The sequence below is a fragment of the Notothenia rossii genome (genome assembly GCF_949606895.1).
Source record: "Notothenia rossii genome assembly, chromosome: 10".
Classification (NCBI taxonomy): domain Eukaryota; kingdom Metazoa; phylum Chordata; class Actinopteri; order Perciformes; family Nototheniidae; genus Notothenia; species Notothenia rossii.
Genome location: NC_136908.1, coordinates 26,748,437 through 26,776,376, shown reverse-complemented (window position 1 = coordinate 26,776,376; position 27,940 = coordinate 26,748,437). Strand labels below are relative to the sequence as shown.

Below are 27,940 nucleotides of genomic sequence, written 5' to 3'. Positions count from 1 at the left end.
ACAACAAAGTGGAGGAGAGTCCTCTCCTGTCAGACTGAGAGACTCAGTGAGCTAAAGGACTCTGTGTTATCTCAGTGTGTCTCAAACTTTTTGGTCACCATTAATGTAAACAATTATTTCCGAGGCACACGCTTATATGATCATTATAGTTATAAAAAAATAAGAGAATAAATGAAAAACAGGTATGAAATACTATATGACAGTAAAACAAGAATAAAGTTTAAAAGGAGGATTTCTAAAATATCCATAAAGAAAAAGTAAATCTGTTTACAGTTCTGTTTCATATGGGTGTTGAGAGATGTATCTATAGATCTCTTCATTTTGCTCTCAAAGTGCACCAGATTGATGCATTTAACTTCCATATTTAAAAAATAAATCTTCCCGGGGGAGCTTGCCCCCGGACCCCCCTATCTATGGTCCACACACCACCTATAAAAATAGCACTTTACCCCTGCTTACACCGATATGCCGTGAGCTGATTATCGAGCCTTCATTGTAACTGTCACACTGTGTATATGCGTGGGGATTGTTGCAGTAGAAAATTCTACTGTAGCGCCCGGTACATTAATGGGAAACCCTAAATGTTTGAGCACCCTCTATGAAACGTCAAGCTACCCCACAGTACCCCAAAATCAATATCTGGCGCCGCCACTGAGCCTGACTATTTGTGTTGGGGGGGCCCGACTTTTTTTTTTCTCCAAAGGGGGGCCTGACAGAAAACGTTTGGGAACCACTGCCTTAGCCTCTCACGTACAATGTGTTTGAGCTCCAGCCAGTAGGAGCTTGAATGTTACATAGTGATGTCATCATGTTATGGAGTTAAACAAAGAAGTCCAATGGAGGTTACAGACAGACAGACAGACAGGGGGGGGGGGAGGGAGAGTGTGTGAGAGGGAACACTGGGAATTTAGCCTTTGCAGACCATTTACATGCAGAGAAACCTATATAACACACTATAGTAGAGAGAAATCCCCCAAAACCACGATAAGGCCCCTTTAAACTCTGGAATCAAATCAGAAGACTTCTCCATCGCATGTACTTTTAGAATTTTTATTATGGCCTCTTGAGTTTTTATTGAATGTACAACCAGCAACTGGAAAGACAGTCTATCATAATCCATCACATTATATTTTTTATAAATTACCATACATGTTGTGTGTCGTGTTTTTTATACATTATGTGGTGATGATTCAGTAAAAAGCTTTCTTATACAATCAGCCTCATGGAGTCCAACAGACGCCCATAGTACATCTTCCATTTTATATAAATGAGCGATTCCACATACTTAAATAAATACTGTATGTACTGTACAGTATACGTTTTTGACAATTTCATTAATGCATGATGATTTCTCGAATAAGTGCAGGGCAGGACATGCTTTTGTGGCGCAAGATACTATGTACAGTGCTGACCATGCTCTCTGTGATGTCATATCCATGTGTGATCTTCGGCGAGGAAAAGGTAAAATAGAGGCTTGAGATGAAGAGGAGTTCCCCCCCCCCCCCCCCCCCCCCCGAGTTGTTTACATGCAGGTCAGTGGGCGGATTGATGTGTTCAGTCCAAGGAAGACGCCTGAGGAAGAAGACAAAACAATAATGGACTTTATGGCAGTCATTCCAAACCACTGTAAACCCTTTTATCCAAAGAGACTTACATACACTTTAGTACCACAGACATGCCTGCAGGAACAATTTGCAGTTAAGTACCTTCCCCAAGGACACTTCGGAATGCTGGCTGCGGGAGATGGAGATCGAACAACTAACCCTCTGATTGGAACATGCCCATTATTCCCCTGAGCCATAACCGCTCCATGTTTTCAGAAAATCCAGTTCACTGAAGTTGCAGTTGGTAAGATATTTTTAAAAGTTGCTAGTAAATTACTTTCAATAGTCCTTGTTTAAAGGGGCCCTATTCTGCTCATTGCCAGGTTCATATCAGTATGTAGTGTATCTACTGTAAAATGTCTCCATGCTTTATGTTCAAAAAGCTCTTTATTTTTCTCATACTGCCTGTGCTGCAGCACCTCTTTTCACCCTCTGTCTGAAACCAGAGCCCAGTCTGCTCTGATGGTTAGCTAGCCAGCTCTGTTGTCAGTGGTCAACCGTTAGGCAAAGGGGCGGGACGTCTCTATCACGCACAATGTGTTGGAGCGCTAGCCAATAGAAGCGAGAGTGTTATATACATTAGTGATGTCACCATGTTACAGAAGTGAAGAAAAAGGAGTCCAATCGAGATTTTAGCCTTTGCACACCATTTTACAGGTACAATTTTCAAACCTATACAACCCACTGCAGGAAAGGGGACCCCAGAAAAGCATAATAGGGCCTCTTTAAATCATTTTGGGTTATTTAAAACTGGAAATAAGTTAGCATTTTGCCACCTACGATTTGCTTGTCTCAATGTGATTTTGGTTAGATGCCTGAAATAAGATAATTATGTGGTTAACAAAAGCTTAAGATATTTTCATGTTTTACTTCTGGTGACTTCATAATCACTGCTACAATATATTGCTAATATTTCCAGCAGCTCCAAATATAAGCCCGACATACGGTTTCATAGTCAACAAATAAATGTATTAATCATAAGATATCAGAGCACTAACTGTTCTAAACTCTTTCAGATTGAGCAAAGGGGGCTTTGTAAAAACAGCTGTAGCAGCACTTTGTTTGTAGACAGTACACTGCACACACCTAATGCTCAATAGAACCATCCAATAGAATGGAACGTCTGGTGCGCTGCGTGTCTATTGTCAGTCAGTGTCACAAGCTAAACGTATGCTACTTCTGAAGCTCTGGCCCCGTCTCAGGTCGGTTAAATGAAATCCTTGCTTCCCTCACTTACGTCGTTTCCCTGTGTTTAGTCCCTCCCTCCAGGGAAGCATGGAGGGACGCAAGGAAACCACGAGAAGCAGGGAAATGAGTTTTAAGAGCAATGGGACGTCCTTTCCTCCGGAGCGTCACGTGAAGCGACGTCCGTTTGTGATGACGCCGCACAGCTGTTCGTCTGACAGCAGCTCTGTCCCCGTTATTTTCACAAACACCCCTGCCACACATTTACTGACACAAACATTTGTATCATCTGTTGTAGACCCCAATAAATCAAATCAAATAAGAACTCATTCTCAAAAAAGATAAACGCCATTCTTATGGATGGATGGACTGGTGGTTCCTCGATTATCGCTCCTCGATTATCGCTCCTCCGGCATAAATAAGAGCCATGGGACGGTACTCAAGATGGCGCAGACAAATCAACTTCCGGTGAGACCGAGGAGCGAGGAAATGAAAATAGTCGACCTGTTTGCTGAGTCAAGGTTGGTTGCTCTGCAATACCTTCGTTAGAGGTCACATCAACGGTATTTAGTCAATCCACTGATACTCTCCAAGGTGATTATGATTCAGATGGTGTGTGTTTTTTTTAACCATTTCCATATGAAACGGTATATATTAGCTCGCCAACATTAATAAATCTTGTTTTTCTGTAGCCTAGGCTATTCATATATCAAAATTCATTAGCACATCTAGCCCCCTGTAGGTCCTGTGCTGCGTGTTGTTGATCAGTAAGTGCTTACAATAGCTGTAATCATAATTACATTTCCTGTGGCGTGGAAAACAAGTATGACAGTTGGTCAAATATTAGCCTTCCTATCCTATCCAATTGCCATGGATGAAGAAGTTGAAACTAGACCAGAAGATGCCGCTTACTTAATCCAAAATGATCGCCTGATGCATACGGCAAAACACTTTTCTAGCTGCCTGGTTAACTTCCCAGTTATGCCACTCACTAAATATTGTTACCTGGGATACATCCCAAGTCTTTTAACTGATATTGGCTTGTTTATTCTCTTACATGGTTTTCTTGCTTCTCTCAGTGCATCCTAGGTGGGATGGACTAAGACGCAAGGATCGGCGGAGGTGAGGAGAACATAGATACAATTTCAGAGAAATGGGATGTACCTAGGGTTGGGTACCGAGAACCTTCCAACATTTCGATTCCAACGGCATCATTTAGAAATGTGAATTTCTGTTCCGCTTTTCGATGCCTGAGGAAATGTTTCTCGCCGCTCTCCGTAGCCTACTGTATGACTGCGGTGGGGCGGTAAATGTAGCGTTGCACCTACACTTCCTACAGCGTAACCTGGGACCAGGGCCCTTTCTCACTTCTCTTATTTTTCATTTCCTCGCTCCTCGGTCCCGGTCTCACCGGAAGTTGATTTGTCTGCGCCATCTTGAGTAGCGTCCCAATGGCCTTATTTTTGCCGGAGGACCAAGGAGCGAGGAGCGAGGAGCGAGAATGGAGGAGCTATAATCGAGGAACCACCAGACCATCCTTTGATGAAATCCTCAGACACTCGCCCCGCCCCCTTACTGTGTATCACTCACTGATTGGACGATATAGATGATGCTTCTTGACATGAGAGCAGTTTCCCAGCGGAGTGAAGAAAATACATGAACCTCACGGGAGTCACTCCTCAGTTTATACCGTGTTTTGTTTCAATTCATGTATCATTTAGTTACAAATATGTGATATATCTGAACAACAAAGTGGTCAAAAATCCTTTTATTCATTTTTTGTAAACATTTTCATGATCGCTTTTTTCGTTTTACATTTTCATTTATTGTCATTTCCATTCAGTCAGTCATTAAGTGCTATTTAAAATGTTAATTTGCTACATATCCACACAAACAAACAAAGTGTGCAATCCAATGAATTTTTATCTAACTGGGTTTTGATAGATAACATATCTCTTTTTCTTCTCAATTATTTTATTTCTATTGTGCACTCTAATCAATATTAATCCAACTAATGTTCGTTTATACATTTTAAGAATGGCGTTTATCTTTTTTGAGAATTAGTTCTTATTTTATTTTATTTATTTGGGTCTACAACAAACCAGACATATCGTTTTAAACTGGAGAGATAAAAAAATATGCATAAATAAAATTGTAAAATAAGATATGAATGAACAACAAAAATAAAATGTATTTGTTATTGGCTATGGTAGGTTATTGGTTATGTTCACATACTTATTTAATTATTCAAATGTAAACCAATCTTTTTCATATGAGTGTTTAGAGTTGTACCCCCTAGATCTAGTCTCTAGTAATTCTGCTTAAAGTGCGCCAGATTGAAGCATTTTACTTTAAAATGTTCAAACATTTCTTCCCGGTATGCCTGAAAAGGCAGATATGCTTGTTTTTCTCACCAAGAACTGTTTTTAAATGGGGGGGGGGTTCCTTTAGAAGTTGGACTTTTGCACTGTTGTAGCTTCAGTGGTTCTCAGGTTACAGTTACATAGCAGTGAATATAAACAGACTGATTAATGTGAATATTACTGTAAACTAACCTGTGTAAAAGTTTCTCGAATAAATGTAATTTTTTTTACCCCTCAAAGAATCGGAATTGAGAACCGTTAAGAACCGGAATCGAAAAGTAGAATCAGAGTCGGAATCAGAATCGTGGAAATTCAAACGATACCCAACCCTAGATGTACCCCTAAAGTGTTTCTCCTACCAGACTTTAGGTTGATGGTTTGATTCCAAGCCCCTGCAGTCAACATATCCATGGGCAAGATACTAAGATTGACTGTCTAGATTCTTTAAATCGCTTTCTAGGCTCATTAAGAAACACGTAGAAAATCTAATTTTTCTTCATCTGCACTCTGTCTACATCAACAAAAGAGTAAAGGTTATAGCTTTATCTCCAAACAACATCGCATGAGTAGAGTATGATGAATCTGAGCCAGTATTAAATGCGGCCTTTAGCCTTTGACAGTTTTCAATATTTAAAGCTAATATATGGACACAGCTTGCTTATTGACGAAACAAGTATTACATTTAAAAACCAAGCAATCTTTAGGATCACACACATACCTGCTATTCTCCGACCTGTACACCCCCACAGTTGTCTTTACCTTCCGTGGCTATAGCTAAATATTCAGCATTTCTAGAAGGAAAAGAGAAAAAACAATGTTGTGAAATATTATCACATTTTTGACTATATAGAAATGAAATGGTGAACATTTTAAAAACGAATCTTCACGTTATGGTTGTAGGACAGGTTTTTGACTTACAGGAGGGAGGTTTTGTTTTTTTACTAGGGAGGAGGATGACACGGACAAGACGAAAACATGACAAGTAGACGCAGGGAACGTGAGACAAAGAGACACACGTGAAAACACACAAACACAATGGAAACATTGATAATCTTTAAAGGTAGGGAAGAGCGAGGACAGGTGAAGTAGGAGAGTAACATGAAGCATTAACAAGATGTAACAAAGTAAAAGTTTAAAATATAGGTGTGACATCAGCAATAGAGCATGAATTAATGGGGAATTCATGAGGAAATACACACATTTCAAAGCATTATTTATTATTTGTTTAACATATCGCTGAGCTTGGTAGTAAGCTTTTTAGAGTAAGGCCCAGTAACACCAAATGTCAAAGAAATGTATGTTTGCTTAATTGAGCTGCAAAATATCTGCATTTTAATGCAAATGTAACCGGGTCTTTCATTAGTTTTGTAAATCTTTCCAGATTTAACTTACTTAGAGCCAAGCAGATATATCCTAATTGGCATCTTTGCTGGCCAATAACCCAATGAAAGAATTGAAGTATGGATTAGGGCTGAACAATCTTATAAACCAAGCCGCTGAAGGCACAATAACAGTTCAATTCAAAATTTGTGTCAAAATACTATTTATGAAAAAATCTTGGTTTGGTACAGATCAGTCCGATCATGAAAAACGATGAAAGTGATCAATCCCTTGAACAACTTCAATCATATCGCAATTACAAGATCAACAATGTCAAAATTGTTCAGCCCTTGTTTGGATTGAGGTGATTTTAAAGCATTGCTTCCAATGCATGTTTTAGAACAGAACAGTAAACATCTTAGCCACAATGTTTCCATAAACATATTTTAGGAATACTTATCAAAAATGGTAGCTTACGTTATGCATTTATGCTATAAAAACTGATTATGGCCAACAATCGTTGCTGGATTTTTTTAGGCTCATGAATATCTTTGAATATCTTATAAGGCCATAAAAATCCAGAATTTTGTTTGGTCTCTACAAGTTTGAATGTTATGGATAAAAACCTTAGATTTGCTTAGGAAGACAAATGGGGTGCTCTCTATTGAGATTATAAAAAAGTAAGAAAAATAAAGATTGGATAAATAAATATATACAATCTGCATTTCTCCCAAATTTCCTCAAATTAAAGTTCCTGAAGCCATTCTTTGTAATGGCTTCACTCAGTTTTCTAAAAATGTATTTTTTTCATTCATAATTCTGTATACATGTAATCCAAGGTATTGTTTAGACTAGTATTATTGGGTTAAGTTGTTTGAATGTTTGTGTTAGTAAATAGTCTCTATCTATAAAATATCAATTGCAATGTAACCATTTAATAAAACTCAAACCGTCACAACTGGAGTTACAAGGTTCCCCATGGTGTAAGCAATATGTGAATACTGATGTTTATAATATACTTACGCCGCTTCTCGTAATGCTTCCTCCCCATGAGCTGCTATTTTCCTGTAGCAGTAAATCATCTCTATGAGCAGCCACACCTGCAGGCCGATGACGGTAAAGTACATCATGAACTCGGACACGATGGAAGCCGTTCCTCGGGTCGCTGCGCACATGAAAGACAGTAAATCAAGAGATCAGACAGACACCAGAGAGGCCACCTGACCAAGCAGAAACTGTGAGTGAAATTACAAAGAATGGGATTTTTCGGTAAGAGAGATCTGGAATGGAGATGCAGCTGCAGCTAACATCTTATGCATTGTAAGTATGTTGTCTGGTTTAACTACATTAAAAGGTCCCATGTCATGGCCATTTCTACTGATCATAATTCCATTTTTGAGGTCTACTAGAATAGATTTACATTGTTCAATGTTCCAAACTCACATTGGTTTCTCATACAGCATCTCTGTATAGTATGTGCATTCACTCTCTGTCCCCCCCCTCCCTGTGAGCCCACTGTGCTCTGATTGGTCAGCTTGCCCACTCTGTTCTGATGAGTCCACCACCGTTACAGTGGAACATCAGTGATTATGTGTTACAATGGTGTAAGCAACCAGAAAATGACACCAGTAATGACAAACAGATGAGAATGCTGCGTGGGGTCTGGGTGCCGTGTTGGCGGGACGTTGCGAGGCTCGCTGCTGCAAGGAGCGGACAGTGTGAGCGGGCTTACTGGTGTGGTTTCCTGGTTGCTGCGTGGGGTCGGCGAGACAGCGAGACACAGCGAAACCCAGCCCGAGCTCACACACCTGGCTGTGAGTCTGTGTGTGCTCACACAGACTCGCAGTCTCGTCGCGTCCCACCTTCTTAGGCTGAGAAATCCGGAGCTGCAGCTGCCTGAGAAAAGATTGAGTGTGTGTGTGTGTAACGGCTACGCGGACGTAACGTAACGGCTCCGCGGATTGGTCCATTGGTCCAAGTGACGTTGTTACGTCACTTGGGTCCCGGAAGAAACAAATGTAAAAAGAGAAATCTCCAACGAGGCGTTATGGGGCAGCATAGACAGGTCTTTTCTGTGTTAGAGTTTTACTTGCTACAGGGTTTACTTTGAGGGTTTGTGACTCTGCAGACAGTTTACATGCAGACAAAGCTACATAACACACAAGGGGACGGGTAATAACCGGAAAAGCATGACTGAGTCCCCCTCTTTTTTTCCATGCTGCCTAGGAATCATACTTAATTCTAAAGCATTATTTTAGTCTAAAACATTGGTCTTCAACAAAGGACGTTACAAAAGAGATGCCGCCGAATTGTTGGTTTAATTTAAATTAAAACATGTCTGATAATGCACATAACCTCACTTTATCTCATGACCTAGCTTACCTCTGCTAATTTACTGTGAGGCACCTATATATAACGGCAAACTATAAGAACGCATTATTATTTAAGAGCTTTGCACTCTAAAAAAGTATGTTTACTTTAGGCTGGATAGATGTATTGTAGGCCCAGTTTAATATGGAACCCAATATATATATATATTGTAAAGGGGGCCCTGCCCTGTTTCTGCATCCATCTACACAGATGTAGATGACCACTGACCTAATACTTTACATACCTTACATTGCCTTTAATATGGTGAAATCAGATAATCTGCAATAAATTGAAAGCAATAATCATTTTTGCTCATACATACTGAGAAACTGAGTGAGCGAGGTGTCTATTACTGTTTCTGTCGTTTAATCATTATGGTCTGGAAAGTGACACACTCAATTTATGTACTATAGATATAGATGTGACTTCATACATAGTGACAAACTGTAATAAGCACTTGTGAGTAGGCATCAGTTTGGAAATTTCTGTCGTTTAATCATTATGGTCTGGAACAAAAATCAGATATTTAAAAAAATAAGTCAAGCTTTCATGACGGGCTAAGATTCTTGGCTGAAGAGGTCGTTTTCAAAACTATTAAAAATTGTATTTATTTGCAATATTTCTGTGCCATTTTTATTGGAGGTTAATGGAATGCATTTATATAGCGCCAGTCATTGTGACCCCTCAAAGCACTTATACATATTCAAGCATTCACCTACTCACAAATATTGTAAATGGCTGAGGCAGAGGCTGCAAGACCACTTTGAAATGTTGACTGCATGGGCTGGGGATTGAACCAGCGACCTTCCTATTGGTGGAAGACCACTCACCTCCTGAGCCCCAAATCCGCCAAACTTAGGTTACTTCTTAACATCTTTTTTTTTGCAGTGCTTGCTCTTAAACCCTGCTCCTAATGACTCGCTCTCCCATCACAGGCCCAGCAGCTGTAGATCTGCAGTAGAAGTCATCGTACCTTTGGCCACCACGGTGAGCTTCACATCCTTGCGGATGACGGTGTTGTACTCATAGTGGTCGTAGAAGAGGATGCGATTGAAGAAGCACCGGTAGGTTCCCGAGTCGTTGAAGGTGACGTTGAGCAGGTATATAGACGCGTCTTGGATGTCGTTGCTCCTCTTACTTCCGTTCCAATCCACACGGTCCACGAAGTTCTCGCTTTCCACGGTGGCGCCGTCCTCATTGTAGCTGTAGATCTGCAAAGACATCAAGGTCAGTCACAATGCTGCTCTGACAGAACACCAGTTACTTCTGCACATATATATTTCCACAAATAATGTACAATGTTCTATACAGTGGAGGAAATAAGTATTTGATCCCTTTCAGATTTTGTAAGTTTGCCCACTCAAAAAGAAATTAACAGTCCATATTTGTAATGGTAGGTTTATATAAACAGTGAGAGTAAGAGTATCAAAAAGACAATCCAGAAATTGACATTATATAAAAGATTCAAATGTATTTGTATTTAACTGTGGGAAAGAAGTATTTGATCCCCTTGCAGAACATGTGTTAGTACTTGGTGGAGAAACCCCTGTTGGACAGCACAGAGGTCAGACACTTCTTGTGGTGGGTCTCCAGGTTTGTGCACATCTCAGGAAGGATGTTGGTCCACTCCTCATGATCATCAATACCCCACGGGCAAGATCTTGTGTGGAGCCCCAGTGCGAGGGCTATTGATTGTTGATCGATGCCCATTTGATTTTTCACCTTCTCACCAAGCTGCTTTCTGATGGTCTTGTAGTCAATCCCAGCCTGATGCAGGTCTACAGTCTTGTCCCTGAGGTCCTTAGACAGCCCTTTAGTCTGGCCCATGGTGGAGAGGTTGGAATCTGATTGATTTATTCTGTGGACAGGTGTCTTTTATACAGGTAACAAGTTGATATTAGAAGTACTTTCTTAAAGGAAGAGGACTTATGTAACCGTCTGTGGGAGCCAGAATCCTTGTTGGTTGCAGGGGATCAAATACTTATTTCCCACAATGCAAATCAATTTGTATCTTTTATATAATGTCAGTTTCTGGATTTTCTTTTTGATAGTCTCTCTCTCATTAGTCAAATAAATCTACCATTGAAATGATAGACTGTTCATTTCTTTGTAAGTGGCTAAACTTACAAAATTGGCAAGGGATCAAATACTTATTTCCTCCACTGTATGTATATATAGTGTATAGCTTTTGAATAATTATACTGTCTTATTTTGTTCTTTATTATTTAGAGTCGTTTTTACTTAACCTTGTTTCTTGTACTGCTGTAAAATGTGATTTTCTATACAACAAAGCTTTTCTTCAAACGAATTTTGAATAATTGCTCTGTCATTGGTGCAGGTAGTTAAGCATAATGAGACTAGGTAATACCCAAAGTCCCAAAGCTCGATATCAGGTGTCCAATGTTTTTTTACTCTTTATATAAAAGGGAACAACATTGTGTTTAGTGGTACACAATAAAAACAGATTCCATTTTTACGTAAAGGAAAATACAGAGACAATAAGGTAAAATGCTGATAAAATAACAGTTTGAGGAAGATATCCAATACTACAATGTTAAATATCAAGGAAATGCTTGAGATAAAATAAAGAGATATTAAAGTGTACTCATATGCCTCTCTGCTGCCTTGACTATCTTGCTACTATATAACAAATTGCTTGTTGAATACAAAATAATGATAGATGATTTTTTTATGAATAACTTGAACATTTAACTGAACACAAGGCACCAATCTAAAAGGAAATAACTAATGAAACTCTCTTTCAATTAACTACAAATCACTTAATGCAATATCGCAGTCCATTCAAACATTTGTTTACCCACAAGTCTGTTGTAAGTGATAGGCTAAGGGGCGGGACATCTCTAAGTTGTTGACCAATCACAACAGAGCCAATTAGAGGAGACTGGGCTCTGGTTTCAGACAGAGGGTGAAAAGAGCTGCTGCAGCACAGGCAGTATGAGAAATATAAATTAGAACATGGAGACATGTCACAGTAGAGGAACAATATTCTGTATGTGTGTCCATGAGAGATATTGTTTTCATTGACACATAAAAGGAGCATTAAGTCAAAATGTCAGCTGAAATTAATGTTGCTTTTTTATATAAAAGATCTCGATTTTATTGAAAATGTTATACAAGTCCAACTTACCACTTATAATATTTGCATTAGGACATACTGATCCATGCAGCTACATTATCAGGATCTAACCCGAGGCCATCACGGCTGTGTGTCATCTCTGGAGCTGTAATGATCTTTGTGGTGTAAAATATCACCATTGATTGCATGTGAACTTCGGGATGACCTCGGCACTGGACTCTGTGATGCCATCAAGGGCGTCTATGTGGGTGTGTGAGAAGGGAGAGGAGCTCGGGTGCGCACTTTACAGTGTATGCATGCATATAAAAATAGCTGTTGTCTGAAGGAGTGTGATTTCAGGGATGCTTGCACGACTAAAACTCCTTTAGAAGCACAAATACTTCCTGTGCTCCACAACATGCTGCGTCAGTAACATTATGTGCTGACATCAGACATTTCCCAGCAATGATTTGCACTCACATGAAAGAAGCCGGACTCTCCTTTGCTGCTGAAGTACCATTCGACGGTGGCAGTAGCCACCACCTCGGTCCTCCTCTTGCAGGAGATGCAGCCCAGTTTGAACCCCACGCCCGCCACTGCCTCTGTGTCGGAGTCCACCTCGGCACAGGCCCCCCGGCCCTCGTACAAGGCTAAACAGGGAGGATATCACAACTCTGGGTTAGCACGGTGTGGCCACAACATTAAAAAAGGCTTGAATGAATCATCTCAACTTACCTATCATATGAAATAAAATAAAAAGCACAACAAGGTTTGATACATCCATGTCACCGGATTATGTTTTAGGAGCCTTAAAAACGTGGTTCTTCTTCTCTGTGGGTTCTTGTATGGAGTTCCAAAGTGTGTCGTTGAAGTTTTAAAAGATGAATGTGTCAGGCATCTGCCTACAGCCCTTCCTTATGTTAATGTACTTTAGGATGTGTCAACAGTGCTCAATGTGGCAACAATTTCCTAGTGATCACTACTGCTCCCTTATTTATCTCTATTCACCTGATGTATTCAAATCGTGGTTTTTAATTGTGCTTCTAATTAGATAACAGCACAATCCTGGTGACTCACAGTGCTCTCCAGATCAACACTCTGATATGTAATTATGTTGTCCCTTAAGCCTTTAGTGTGAGATGCACAGAGCAATCATTGGACCTGCCGAGGGCCGTATGCACAGCTACACAAAGAATATGATAAATGTGTGTTTATATAAGGTGCAACATGCAAGCTACTCTCTGTCTCCAGTACACCTTGACGCCAGTGCTTACATGATGTATGTGCAAGCTCTAGTTTAAGAAATGGCTACCTTTTTTTACAGGCTACAGATTAAATACAGACCGATCTATTGGTGTTATACAAATATGTATCCTCTATTGGATCACTGAAAACACTGTCCTGGAATAGAGGCTTCCTCTCCTCGAGTCGTGTCCTCGCAGAACAAATGAATATTCCTCTCCTAATGGCCCCGCACCACTGGAGATGCTCCTCTCATGCGGGCAGATAAATTGCGTGAGCGCACGGGGGTGCAAAGAAAAAGCAAACCCTCCACAAAAGAACACAAAATCCGCCCTCCTGTGCCTGATAACGGTGTTTTCCCTGCGCCACAGCGGCACCTCTGTCGCTCAGATCAGAGGATGCTGCCGATGCGCTGCGATAAAAAACCTCCGTGTTTGACTGAGCAGATCCTGCGTGTGACGCCTGCTGTAGTTCCTGCTCCGCTGGTTTTAAACTGACGCTAGTTTAGCTTTGTCTGAAAACACTGCAGGGGGCTCAGACTACGCCCTCACCTGGCGCACATATCACGTTTATTAAAGGGCTTTAATAGAGGTGGGAGCAAGCGGCAAACTCTGGGGCAGAGCCGGGACGCCAATAAGGAAGTGCCACAAACTGCAGTTCATCTATTGGCCGATAAGCGATGACTGCAGAAAGGATCAATTTCCATAGACCCCATGTTAAAATGCCAAACTTTACAGCAGAAATAAACATGTTTCTACCCCTGGATGCAATAACAATTATTCGGGATATAGTTACATTCCACCTTCATGATTAGGAATTGTTGAGTACAACTAATAGTTGTATTTTTTAAATTTATTTTATTTTGCTTGACTGTTTTTTCCCCCTTTAAACTCATAGTTTTGCTTTATTCTGAGAAAGTGTTGCTTTATCTTTATGAAACAAAACTAATCCCATATTAGTGGCCGACTCCGCCTACTTACGGCTTCTCGGCAACTCTGCAGAATCCTATGGGTGACGTCACGGACCCTACGTCCATTATATATACAGTCTATGGGTGGGAGCTGATATTATGGTGAACTGGCCCTTTAACTGAGCTCCAGGGGGGCGTGGTCAGCCTAAAAATGGCATCGACAGATGATGCTCATTTAAAGGTCCCATGTCATGGCCATTTCTACTGATCATAATTCCATTGTTGAGGTCTACTAGAATATATTTACATTGTTCAATGTTCAAAAATCTAATTGGTTTCTCATACAGCATCTCTGTATAGTATGTGTATTCACTCTGTCCTAAACTAAATGATTTACAAATGAACACCACTGCATATTTACAACTGTTACACAGGCTGATGTAACGCAAATGTTTCCAACTTGGGATCAATAAAGTATATCTTATCTTAAGATGATCGATGGCTACTGCCATATTTGTAAAATGTGCATCTGGACCTTGACAAGTGCATGTTTCAGGCTTATCAATTAACAACAGGAGGGGTCACAGACATAAGACCAGCTGTTAAATAAAGCTCTTCTGACCTTAGCTGTCATGTGGGTATATATTAATGCTGCCTATTATGGGCACAAGCAATTTTCACCCATTTATTAATTATATGTTTTAAATTTGAGTGTTTCCTATCCCTTAAACCTCCAGGGATGTACACAGTTTAATACTGGCAACTTCTTATTATGGGAAATACGAAAAACGTCTTTTAAAACTACAATTCCCAGTGGAGAAGTGCCATAGAACATGTTGCGAAACACAATAGCAAGCATGTGTAGTTCTGGGGACGGGGTGGGGGAGGGGGGGACGGGGTGGACCCGTTCAAATCCAGTTTTGGAAAGTCTGCCGTGGTTCCATCCCATTTCAAAGTGCTGTTCGACGCTCGGCGTAACCCCCGGCGCACACTCAAACATCCAATCACAGAGCTTGAGGACTATCACAGGGTTTGTCAAGCGAAGCGGAGAGAATACTTACCTACTTACGTGTAAAATTCTCTAAAGCAACTACTATGAGCTGATCCGACCCTCGGTCCTGACGGACTCCAACTTGTGTTTATTAATCAAACAAATAAATAAACACAAGGATAATTATGTGTTATTGTTTAGAAAATAATACAAAATTCGAAGGAAAAAACGATGAAAGAGTACAGATTTCAGTATTCTGAGCCCCTACTCTCCCCATAACTGACGGCAACAAAAGTCCTACATTATTCAATTAAAATAAAAAAGTAAAAACAATAAGTGTGGCTTGATATTGAGTAAGAAAAAGGTTGATAAACGCTGTGAGAATGGATCTGCGGAGAGCATTTCGCCGCGATCCCAACTCGTCTATTACCAACGTTCGGGGAGCTCTATGCAAGTCAATGGGACACCCTGCCCGTTGAAAACTGACTCTCAAGGGGTACCCTGTGCGTAATAGAGTGACGGGGAGGGGCCCTGACCGACCGTCAACATGTGACGGGTTGGAATCCTGGCCACCCCAAACACCCTCACCACCATAGGCGGAGTTTGACATTTGCGCTTGGGGGGGCAAACCTTTTTTACTGACGTCACTCAGTACACAGTCCCAACTATTTCGTGCTCACCGCACTGAGTATGACTTTTCCACATACGAACACAACTCGTCCCGTCATGCACGCCTCATGCCCGCCGTACACACACACTCATATGGAAGGGGCGGTCACTCCCCCCAACAACAGTGCATTACATAACTGTAAAAAACGTATCAAAACTGTGCTTATCTTATACTTATTTGATAACTACTATATCCCTTGGTGTCCTACCTTAGTTCAGAAGTAGACGCCGTTTTTTACGTTCCGCATATACGTCCACTATCCCCTCAGGTGACAGCTGTGCGGTTATGTCGTCCTCAATGTGAAGAACCGCAAGTGAGGAAAATCTTGTTCCTCCCATCGTTGACCGCAGCCAGTTCCGAATTCTCCTCATTGCAGAAAAACTTCTCTCAGAGGTGGCAGATCCGATAGGCAGAGTCAGTGCCAACTGGAGCATCTTGTATAGATTTGGATAGCTCTCCTTTTTAACAGTCTTTCGGAGATGCTCAAGTGCAACAGGTGCGACAGCAGAGGCTTTAACAAGGTCCATCTCTGCTCCAAGAAGGAGAGGGTGAATTTTGAGCAGCTGTTCGTATTTTTGTACGAGAGGTTCAATTCCTTTTTTCTGACATTTAAACACTGCTCCACATGCTCGTGCCAGCTCTATGGACTCTCCCGTGAATCGTCTGTCTAGTTCGTTGATGAGGGTGTCCAGCACAGGGAGATAGAGGTGCTGCTGATATCCAGCTGTATCACTCTGTGACATTTGTGCGCCACTTTCATCAGTTTCTCTTTGGCCCAAAGTAGTTGTAACCAGGAAACTGTCGAGGGAGTTCGGGGGTTTTGTAACCCGTTTTCTTTTGGGTGCAAGGGGACCCGGAGTCTGACACTCAACATCTGCATCCCCAGGTACTGGCACGTTGTTGTCCCGGCAGAACTGTTTCACTGATCCCCACATATTGCTCCACGTATCTGCTTGTCTCTGAGATTTGAAGTGCGCCTTCAGGTTGTCGGTAAGCGCTGCAGCTTCGGAGAGTGTGCAGCTGGAGGACTGTAGGGCCTTGTGCGTAACATGAATCACACGCAGTATGTCTTCCAATACAATAACACATGTAATGAAAGACATTCTGGTCATGTGGGCATAAAGGCCACTGGCCTCCACAGACCACTTGTCTCCCTCGTCACTCATTTCTCTCAGGCACCCTATAATTGCAGAGTAGTGAGTTTTAACGGAATTCACAGATCGCCACTTGTAAGCCCATCTTGTCTCACTTGGCTGTATTATTTCAGTTTGTTTCAGATTCAGTGATTTCTGCATTTCAATGAATCGATGATGGTTTGACGGCTCTGCAAATACAGAGTAGAGTTTGTCAATGACGTTCAGGAATGTTTTCACGCTGCGGTTGACAGCACAACACTCCATAAGCACCAGATTTAGTTTGTGTGCCATGCAGTGCACGTACACTGCGTATGGGTGGGTCTCTTTGATGCGCTGCTGCACACCAGAAACGTGACCAGACATGACGGAGGCACCATCGTAACTCTGGGCAACAACTGGGATATGTTTCAGTCCACACATCTCAAGTCCTTTGTTTATTGCTTCCACAATCCCAGCCGCGTTGCGAGATGCTGAGCAATCAATAAAACACAAAAAACGCTCCTTGATTTCAAGCTGCTCTGCATATCTGATACATAGCCTACTGATAATTGTTCCGTTTTGCAAGACCTGGCCTCATCTGCAATTATAGAAAAAAATCCAGTATCCTGCACTTTCTCTTCAATTTCTGCACGAACTAAGTTAGCGCATATGTCAATGACTTCGTTCTGGAAATCCGGGCTAGTAGCATTGAAATAGTTGGACTGCATGTTTTTAAAAGCAGAATCATACTTGGAGAAAAATCCACAAACCTCAAGAAAATTTCCACGCGACTCTGACTCGCTTCCCTCCCAATGCCCACGAAAAGGCAATCCGAGTTTGGACAACAGCCTCACAATATCAACAATTTTGCACAAATAAGATCTGTTCTTCTCAACAGAATCTTTGTGGCTTCGGGAAAGTTTCGCTGCAATAGATCCAGAAGATGCAGTCACTTTATAGTTATCCCATTTAACCATGCAGTTCAGATGGGCCTGGGATTGTGCATGTTTCTCCAGTTTGCTGCTTAGTTTTTCCAGTCAGTCAGGCCCTTTCTAAAGGAATCCTCCACACCGCTGTCAGTCTGGAAGTGGCGGCATGAAAAACAGAAGACGGCATCAATTCGTACTGAATATTCCAGCCAGGGATAGTTCTTGTAATAGTACGTGGAAAATGATCGTTTCGTTTTCCCAAACATTTTTGAGGGGAAATCGGATAAAGTAGGCTGCTTGGGACAGCTGTGCTTTTCCCCAAGATCATCATGACCCACTGACGGCCCCGGTGCCGGTGGTCTCCCTGCTGTGGGGTTAATGTTAGCTGGTCCTGCTAATCCAGAGCTCTCCGCTGTGGGGCTAACATTAGCTAATCCAGAGCTGCTCGTTTGCGTGTCTGCCACTTGACATTGTGACGGCTGCTGGTTGGTAAAGTTAGGCTCAGTCGGTGGCTCTTCTGTTGTTGAAGCTGAAGACGAAATTGGACGTTTTAAAAATCGCCGAATATCCATTACTGCTAATTCAATAGCTGAATCACTTGGATACAAAAAAAAGTGAGGGAACTTTTGTCCTTAACTTCACACGTCACACACACACACACACACACACACACACACACGTCACAACCCTTTATATATACAGTCTATGGTCACAACATGCGACTGCTCAAAAATGAAATTATTTCAAACAAAAGATGATATTATTCAGATTTGTATTGTAACAATCATTTTATTACATCTATTAAAATATTTATATATACAAAATATTTGTATTGGAACAGTTTTAGATTTAGTAATGATATAACATATTTCAGCCACCAGGGGGGGCAATGCCCCCCCTGCCCCCCCGCAAAATCCGCCTATGCTCACCACGGGGGCCCAAACTATTTTAGAGCATTAAGAAAAAAATGTTTAAGTAACCTTTCATCATTCATCAAGAATTAACATTAAAGGTGGGGTAGGTAAGTTTGAGAAACCGGCTCAAGATACACTTGTTGTTATATTCCATGGAATGCTCTTAACATCCCGATAGCAATGAATATCTGAAGTGCTTTGACAAAAAATCTATAAAAAAAAATGTCATCTGTGGAAGCCGTAGTACTGTAAAAAGCACGAACAATCATTTTAGCCGGCCCGGCTAAAATAACTGGATGGCCTACCTGCCTGTCAGCCTTCTATCTGTGCACAAACTTATCTCGTGCCCTCATTGGTCATGTGCACGTTCGTGTGTGATGGAGGAGGGGCTCTGTAAGGAAGTGGCAGATATTTTCCGGCTGTGTATTTTCAAATTCTAGCGCACTCGAGCTGGTTTTTCCAAAATTACCTACCCCACCTTTAATAGAATGTTATATTGATAATGTACTCACTAAACTTACAATTCATTGAAGTTATTTTCTTCCAAAAGTTATTTATCCAAAGCCTCCCCCCTTCTATTTACATGTAATGGTTTGGTCCTGCCTCCAAACACGGTGGCACTGGCACTTTCTAGCAGAGAGTGAGAGCATGTGAGGAGGGATGCTAATACTTACGTGTGAACCATGTCTCAACGACTAACAAAGTCAGGCTTTCAAAAAAGAAAAGAAAGGAGAGAAAGACAAGAGAGAGGGACTAAAGGGCGACAGTATGTCACCATGTTTTTCAAAAGAAAAGGTGGCTGTGGTCCATGAGTGGTGGAAATTAGTCTGTTAGCTAAGCGTTGTCCATTGTAAATAATAATTTACTAAGCTGACATTAAGTAGCCTACTGTTAATATCTTCAGAGAAAATTCAGAGGTTTTTCATTTCACTGCTCTTTTAGCTGACATTTAATAAATGCAGGTACATTTTTAGCAGCTATTCATACTAAATCAGTTGTCTCTCCCCCTGGTGCCAGGACCAACAGATCCATCTTTAGGCTCAGCAGCCCTGTCCCCCCATAATGCTGAACCTTAACCAGCTTTTCTCCAAACTGAAGGAGGTGAGCAGCATTGTGTTGAATGCCATGCCACTTAACATATCTGAAGGGAGACTGGAATACAATATATATATATATATCAAAACAAAAAGCTAACATCTAATTTCAATTATACATTTCAAACACAGTATTTTTCCACATCCTTAAGTTATATTTATTTGGATTTATGCATTCATGTTGAGAATGTTCCATTCAAAAATGCTATTATTAAAAAGGCATTTACACCATAAAAGATGACTATTGAGATCTATAGAGAACCGCAGTGACGCGTCGTAAAACCCGGAAGTAAACTTCTTCTGGTTCCTTCGCGAAAAATCAATGCAAATTCTCCATAGGATTTTGGAAAATAGCACGCCCAGTTTTCACAAATATGGGTGTGGAGGAGGTGTCTTAGGTTTTTCTATTCTGTTTTCGAGTATAAAGACACTGGCGGATGGGGAGGAACTTTCTTTTTGGGAGAGAGCGAGAGAGAGAGGGGGGTTCCCCTGGTATGCTCTCTCTCTGTAAGCTCTGTCCCTCAGAGCTGGGTTAATAGCTCTCGGTAAGGTTCTCTCAGACTTGACAAATATCTCTCAAATTTCTTGGTTGAATGCTGAGTGAATTACTCTGTGAAATGAGTGGAATGAATTGAGATATGTTTGTGAATATTAGGCCCGCCAGCTGTGAGGAATCTTCCTCCGAATTCATGCGGATAGGTATGGGTTTTTGAATGTTAATACCCGCCATCTGTGTTGGAATATAGGAGTGTGGTTGTGAATATTAGGCCCTCCAGCTGTGAGGAATCTTCCTCCGAATTCATGCGGATAGGTATGGGTTTTTGAATGTTATTCCCGCCATCTGTGTCTGAAAAAAAGGTATGAAATTGATGTGAAATTTATTGGGTGAAAATGAAACTCTGAATGTGCTTTTTATTATCACCGGTCTTTTATGAGGAATTGCCTCTAAATTCTATCAGGAGATTTTAAATGTCACAACTGAATTGGGCAGTTGAAGTTACAAATTATGGTAATAAATGTAAAACTGTGAATTAAAGTTTCATATTAGAACATGATCACAGCATGATAGATTTAGTATGATTATACTGTTGTAAAGAGAGAAGGTAAAAACCCTGTATTAGTTTGGACCTATTTTTCTTCAAATAAACTGATCCCACCTTTTGGATTGGGACAACTTAAAAGACATCTGCGCTCTCCTCTCCTGCTTCAGAGGTAAGATTGCACCCTGCCACACTCACACTTAGGTAGGGCCACACCTCATTTACTGATATCAAAATCCTTCGGGATCGCTTAAATAGATTTAAGAGAGTTGTCTGAATTGAAACAGCAGTTAATTGAACCTGGTTCTTCGGAGAGTTAATAGAGGTGAGATATTGCTGACGTTGGTGGATCTGAGCCAAGCAGTAAACTTACATAGACTCAATAACTTTGGTTAGGTCAATTAGTAGGTCTGAGTAATTTCCCGGAATAAATTATCAGCCCTCACCGACTCTTACAGTGTGGAATAAAATGTGGATGGGCCAGTGCGCACCTCGCCCATCCCGGGACCCCTCAGAGGGCCGGGGAAAGGCGAAGGCGCATTACGTCCGTGGAGGGGGTCAGATGCCTACTGACCCACAGCCCTCCTCACCAGTTCTGTGTTGCCCCAGCAAGCACAGACGAGGAGAAAGAGCCAGACATGTTCAAGAGATAACACTTTATGAAGGGGCCTGGCGTTGACCAAGACGCCGCTGTGCATTTATCCTCCACACTCGCGCCGTTGAATAAGGCTGTTGACACAGCTACAGCCCGTGTGGAGTGCGCACAAATCCCTGTGGGGCAGGCTCTCCCCGCCTACATACCATACGATACGATACGATATACTTTATTGTCCCCATAAGGAAATTTGTTCTGGACTCTGTCCTGCAGTTCCGCATACATGTACATATACACACATAGTAGACATTAACAGACATACACATATCATCAGTCATACACCGTTTGAACAAACACAATACACAGACCTATTGCACAACCCTCGTGGCCAACATTGAAAAAGTACCTTTCATTACATTTGACTACATTTCATTTCATGTGAATGTTAAGAAGCTTTATGGACATAGGTAGGAATGAGTGCTTATAGCGTTTCAGCCTGCTCTTGGGAACCCTGAATCTTCTACCAGAAGGTAGGAGCTGGAATTCTGTCTGAATTCTGTCTGAAAGCCTGTCCGTAGGCATGCCCAATGCACTCACAGGCGTTTCTTGGACAGAGCTTTCCCGATCACCCCGCCCCGACGCACACAAACAGCTATTCGGTGCGTCTAAGGGCAGCCGTGCGCTCCACATACCATGATAGCGCACGCACCGGGCAGAGGAGGTACAGTTTAGCTTCCCAGGCCCCACCATGGAGGGGAAGACTAAAACCCCCTAATTTAATAGCCCTCGACCTGAACGCACTCCTTAGGCACTTGGGCACAAAGGAGGGGTTCGGTCTGAGTGTCGTGCCGCTCCGGTCACCCCGAATCAGTAAACAGCTCGGGTGCACCGACAGAGCGGTTAACTCGGACACTCTTTTAAGGAAAGATAGTGGATGTACTTACCTTGACCCCGCGCCGGCTGAGGAAACAGAGAGACAAGAGCGAAGCCTAGCAGGCAGAGACTCAGACGGACTGAGAAATGCATCCTGGAAGCAGCAGACAGGAGGGCACGACACACCTGGAGAAGTAAAAACAAGTATGAGAAAGACAGATGAGTGAGGAGAAAGCAGGGCAAAGGACAGGAGGATGAGACACAGGTAAAATAATTTGAAGGAAAGAGTGAGTAAAATAAGAAAGTACAAGTGTAACGACAGCAGGAAACAAACAAAGTCGCTGAGAGGCTGAGGCCGGGCCTGTTTGATGATGTATGACACACTAAAAAGAGAATGTGTGAGGGGTATTGTGGGAGAAGGGGGTGTGAGAGAGGAGCACAGAGAAAGCTAAAGGGATTTAAACACCGTGAGAAAGGATTCAAATCTCTGTCGCACAAAAATAGCATGTGATTTTAGCAGGTATGGATTTGTAAAAGTAGAGAAAGAAAATATGAATAGACTGATGACCAATTTTCTACTGTTTTTGTAACTGCAAAAATCTCTGGTTTTCCAAATAACATCTGTTTGGCTACTTATGTAAGCAGGGACGTGCACAGACATTTGGAGGGGCTATTGCTCTAAACTGGAAAAAGGGCCTCCCACCCGAAAAAAAATTACATCAACTAAATTGAACAGTAATTCACATCTCATAACAAAATAAGTTAAGGTGACTACTTGCATTCGGTGACTTGATTTTAAAAATGAAAACCAGGGAAATGTTTTGTTTTGCAGTCCATATCTCATTAAAATATCTATTGTTAGTAACTATTAAAGACAACATGGGGAAAATTCTGTTCTAATGTAGTTTGACCATTGTAACAGACATACTGATAAAATAGGGCCTCTAACTAATTACCTTAAATAAAATCACTAATTAATTAAACCAGTTCGATACGCATTATCCTTATTCTTATCATTCTTTATGAGCGCAGTAACGATAAGGTATCTAATTACTTATTTATTTAGTATTCCATAACTTAATAACGGAGATGGTCAAAATAAAGTGGAAGAGACATGGCAGAAATCCTGCAATTAAGCGGGACATTGAACTGTTCACCCGTGAGAGGGCGATCAAGAAAAGAGAGCGAGCGGTCCCATGAGGGAGTTTACAGATGAAAAGACACAGAAAGACAGAAGCACAATAACAACAAGTAGGCTATATTTAGGTGCTTTTTTGTAAATAACCGACGGTATCAAGAGGAAGTAAAATCCCCTAGTTTGCACCTTATACCCTAACTGCCATGATGAGACAACTCAAAATCAAGTTTCCAAAATTCGACACTGAGGTGCACGCACCGGCAGATGACAGCGCTGACAAAGTGTGTTTCCCGCAGCGAGACGCTACAATACTAATTGTGGGCTTATCTTGTTGATTCGGCCACAACAGAAAAAAGAAAACGCAAACTTTCGCTCTCTCCAGAGGGGCAGGTCAGCCAAAAAGGCCAAACAGGCTGTTGCCCGGGCAACATTAGCCCGTACCTGTGCACAAGTCAAGATCTATTATGAAAAACAATTATTTGCCATTTCTACTTGCTTATCAAGATAAGGCACATCAAGTAGTGACTCTAACACATTACTATCTACTAAGTGCATAAAAAGATCTCACTGTCAGTGTATCCATGGCTGCATCACACATAAAGCACAAAAATCCCTGCAGAAGATTGAAGGTGCAACAAGCAACACAACTGTGATATAAGCGATCTCACACCTGGATCCGATCAATGCAGTAAAAACACAATAAATGTAGACGGATTTACCAATATCCCCCTGGTTTGAGTAAAATGAAGGTTATATTCAGTCTTTCAATGATTGTTGATTAGGATAATAATACAAACAAACATGTAAGTCTCTTTCGAGTGGTTACTACTGTTCTGTCTTGGTTTAATCGATTGGTTATTGAATGCAGCTGCTAATGCCACATATGCAGTGCTGTGTAGGCTTTGTACTGTATTTATGTAGGCCTACTTCTAACATTCCTTACTTAACAAAGGTGACACTTAATAATACTTTTTTTTTTTTTAACGTACATGTACTTCAAAACATTTTTCTTGGTTGAGAGAAAACAAAACGTGACAGCTTTGGTAAAAGTGTATTTTCAACAATCATCATATAGTACAGTATTTGTAGCCTATGCATCAAACTCAAATATAACACAAACTCAAATAAAACAATTTTTTTTATCGAAGATGAGCAATATATACAACCAGATATATTCATAGAAAATAATAAATTATAATTGTAAAAAAAAAAAAAAAAATGGAAAAAAGTAATGTAAAGTGTTTTTCATTATAAAAAAAAGACTTGCTCATCTTACTGTATGCTGAATTGGCCTAACAACAAACAACTGGCCTAACAGCAAATGTCTATATCCTGTGTTGGTCTAACTTGCTCACCTGTGTGCAACTTTGGGCTGAATGCCATGCATGAAAGGTGCTAAATAAATTATTATGACTCTTTCACTCTGAGACTCATAAGGCAGTACTAGATTTAGTAATATTACCATGAATCTAGGTATTTACCGTATTTTATTGGAAAACTTCTCTGAAACTCTGAAAAAATCATATTGCTAGTTTAAAATATGAAGGCCAATTCGACCGGTTGGTTGAGCATATTTTCCAAAAACTAATTACACACTTGTTACAAAAATGTTTTGTGCATCAAGTTATCTAATTCTGTTCAGTAAGTGCTCTGACACTAAAATATGTAAAAAATGATCTGGTTACCTTACAAAAGTTGACCAAAAAGAGTGATTTCTTCAGGAGTGATTTTTAGCATGCCAACTATCTCAGTGGAAGCTAGCTGAAGGGCATTCTGTTCGAACCACAGTGATATCTAGAGGTTGTTTTGTGCATAACATGTCAACCAAAAAATAGAGCTGGCTGAATCAGATGGAGACGGAGTTATTGTTTTTTCAAAAAGATATAAAGACACAAAATGTGCTCTACCAAATGGTGGCGCTTGCTGTTAAAGCAGGGGTCGGCAACCCGCGGCCCACGGGCCGCATGCGGCCCTTTAAGCCCCCTGCTCTGGCTCCCTTGAGCTTAGACAAAAATAAGAAGGAAATAAAAAAAATAAAAAAAGTATTTGTAAGACTATTTATATTTTCTTGCACGGTTGAAAATGTTTCGTATCTTGTATTTTGAGGTGATACTGTGACACATAAATAAAAAACAAAACCGTTTTAATTAGGTCAACTAAAATATGCTTCACATCCTGCTACGGTCCCGCGCGAGCGCCTTTTCTTGGAGGCAAATAACCTGACCCCCGGCTCGATGAGCGAACTCTGGATAAATCAAAGAAAAGTACCGGAGGAACACAGGATTTAATTCTGTGTGGACAGAGTTATATGCTTTCACAGCAATCGATGCTGGTTTACCGGTATGTTTGATATGTAGAGAGAAGTTGTCAACGGTGCTGCAGCCTTTACGTATCGAGGAACAACAAGGGAGAGGAAGACAGCTGACAATCTTCAGTCATAGTTCAATGGGGTATGTAATTTATTTCAGAAAACACTTTTTGTTATATTCCATGAAATGCTCTTAACGTCCCGATAGCAATGAATATATTAAATGCTTTGACAATAAATACCTACAAAAATTAATCTCTGGAAGCCATAGCGCTGTAAAAAGCACAACCAATCATTTTAGCCGGCCCGGCTAAAATAACTGGATGGCCGTCAGCCTTCCATCTGTGCACAAACTTATCTCGTGGCCTCATTGATGATGCGCGTTCGTGTGTGTTGGAGGAGGGACTCTGTAAGAAAGTCTGAAGGAAGAGGCATATTTTTTCCGGTTGTGTACTTTCAAATTCTAGTGCACTCGATCTGGTTTCTCCATTCTTGCCTACCCTACCTTTAACTCTTTTTAGGGTGCAAAGTGGGCCCATTTTAATAATATTTTTTTTCCCTTCAAATGTGCAGAGGACTCCCCAAGTGCTGTGTTTAATTTATTTTAAAGTAGGCCTGTGTATTATTTTAAATTCTCCTTATAGGAGTTCTTTGTTTCTTATTAGAGGTTAACAGTTTTATATAATGTAATAAATAGCCTAATAAATGCAAAAAATCTGTAGTTTTTGTCTGATATAACAATAAATACAACTTTATTAGCTATCAAGCTATGAAATATGTTTTGCGGCTCCAGACAAAAAAATGTTTTGGAAAAAGGAGCAAAATGGCTCTTTTGGTCAAAAAGGTTGCAGACCCCTGTGTTAAAGGATAGCATCATCATAAGAAGCCAACAAGAGTGACTGGGTGTGTCACTTTGCTGAAGGATAGACCAGCTATCCAGGATATTCTCTAAAGATTTCCCAAGGGGTAAAAGCTGCTGCTGGAGTACTGACTGGAAGTAGTAAGTCTAATGACACATTTGTATTTAAGATGCATTCTTGTACTAAGGAGGGGAATTTGAAAGAGAATACCTGAAAAGTACTTGTTGGTGTAGTAATTAGTATACTGAGTCACACAGTATCACTCTCATTAAGAATTTATGGCAGAAAATAATTGTACCTCTCTTCAAAGATAGCAGAAAACATGCATTATTGTACTCAAGAGGGGAATTTGACAGAGGATCACTCAAAAAGTACACAGTAAAAGTAGGCTACTCTAAATAGTATTTATCAATCCTCAACCTCCAAGCTGTTTTAATGCAGGCCTAGTTCGTTCTCTCGATGCTGACTTGACCACGCAAACGGGCAATACGGCCGCATCAATTCAGCAGTGTCAGTAACATCATACAGAGAAATACTCATGGCTGACAGTGCAAGACAGATAGACAGATCGTGAGACAGACAGACAGACAGACAGACAGGCGCGCGCGCGCACACACACACACACACACACACACACACACACACACACACACACACGGTCACACGGACACACGGACACACGGACACACGGACAGACTGTCTTCATGTAGCCATATATTCAATGTATATTTGTGCTAACACGCACTGCACTGTCTAGGCAAAGAGTATGAACCTTTATTTTTAAGAGTACAGCGCAAGGGCAAACTAGCCAATCAGAAGCAAGGAGGCACTGGAGACCCACCCATCTATAGAAACGAAACATTGAGTGGTAGGCTATACTTGTTTTAACAGTAAGAACAGAAAAACCAAAAAACGAGCTGAATTTCCGTTTTTCTGTTTTGGGGCAAAATTGAAAAACAAAAAAACGATTTAATGTTTCAATTAGAATTAAAAAAAAAAAAACGGTTAAAACGTACCTTCGTCCTCCTCTCCTCGAGTCGTGTCCTCGCAGAAACAATGAATATTCCTCTCCTGTGAAGGTGGAAGGATTTCACCTAGGCCTATCTAATGGCCCCGCACAGGAGATGCTCCTCTCATGCGGCAGATAAATTGCGTGAGCGCACGGGGGTGCAAAGAAAAGGCAAACCCTCCACAAAAAAACACAACATCCGTCCTCCTGTGCCTGATAACGGTGTTTTCCCTGCGCCACAGCGGCACCTCTGTCGCTCAGATCAGAGGATGCTGCAGATGCACTGCGGTAAAAAAAACTCCGTGTGTGTGACTGAGCGGATCCTGCGTGTGAC

At 41.1% G+C, this 27,940-nt stretch overlaps 1 protein-coding gene across 3 annotated transcripts; it reads right to left on the bottom strand.

Annotated features, from left to right (window-relative positions):
* Positions 1–1,036: 1,036 nt before the first annotated feature.
* On the bottom strand, positions 1,037–27,940 carry LOC307021195 (sodium channel regulatory subunit beta-1-like). 3 transcript variants are annotated; one of them, XM_079653074.1, is made up of 7 exons: positions 27,614–27,940; positions 22,363–22,477; positions 12,399–12,568; positions 9,816–10,053; positions 7,496–7,637; positions 5,871–5,943; positions 1,037–1,572 (listed from the first exon to the last, which is right to left on the bottom strand). In XM_079653074.1, exons 2-6 carry the CDS (start codon positions 22,442–22,444, stop codon positions 5,874–5,876), a joined length of 702 nt encoding a protein of 233 aa, XP_079509200.1. In that variant the 5' UTR covers positions 22,445–22,477; positions 27,614–27,940; the 3' UTR covers positions 1,037–1,572; positions 5,871–5,873. The 3 variants fall into 3 exon arrangements, 2 of the variants coding, with proteins under 2 accessions (XP_079509200.1, XP_079509201.1); XM_079653075.1 differs by lacking the exons at positions 22,363–22,477; positions 27,614–27,940 and adding an exon at positions 12,654–17,845; XR_013803093.1 differs by lacking the exons at positions 1,037–1,572; positions 5,871–5,943; positions 7,496–7,637; ... (1 more) ...; positions 22,363–22,477; positions 27,614–27,940 and adding an exon at positions 12,654–21,780 and having other exon boundaries at positions 12,438–12,568.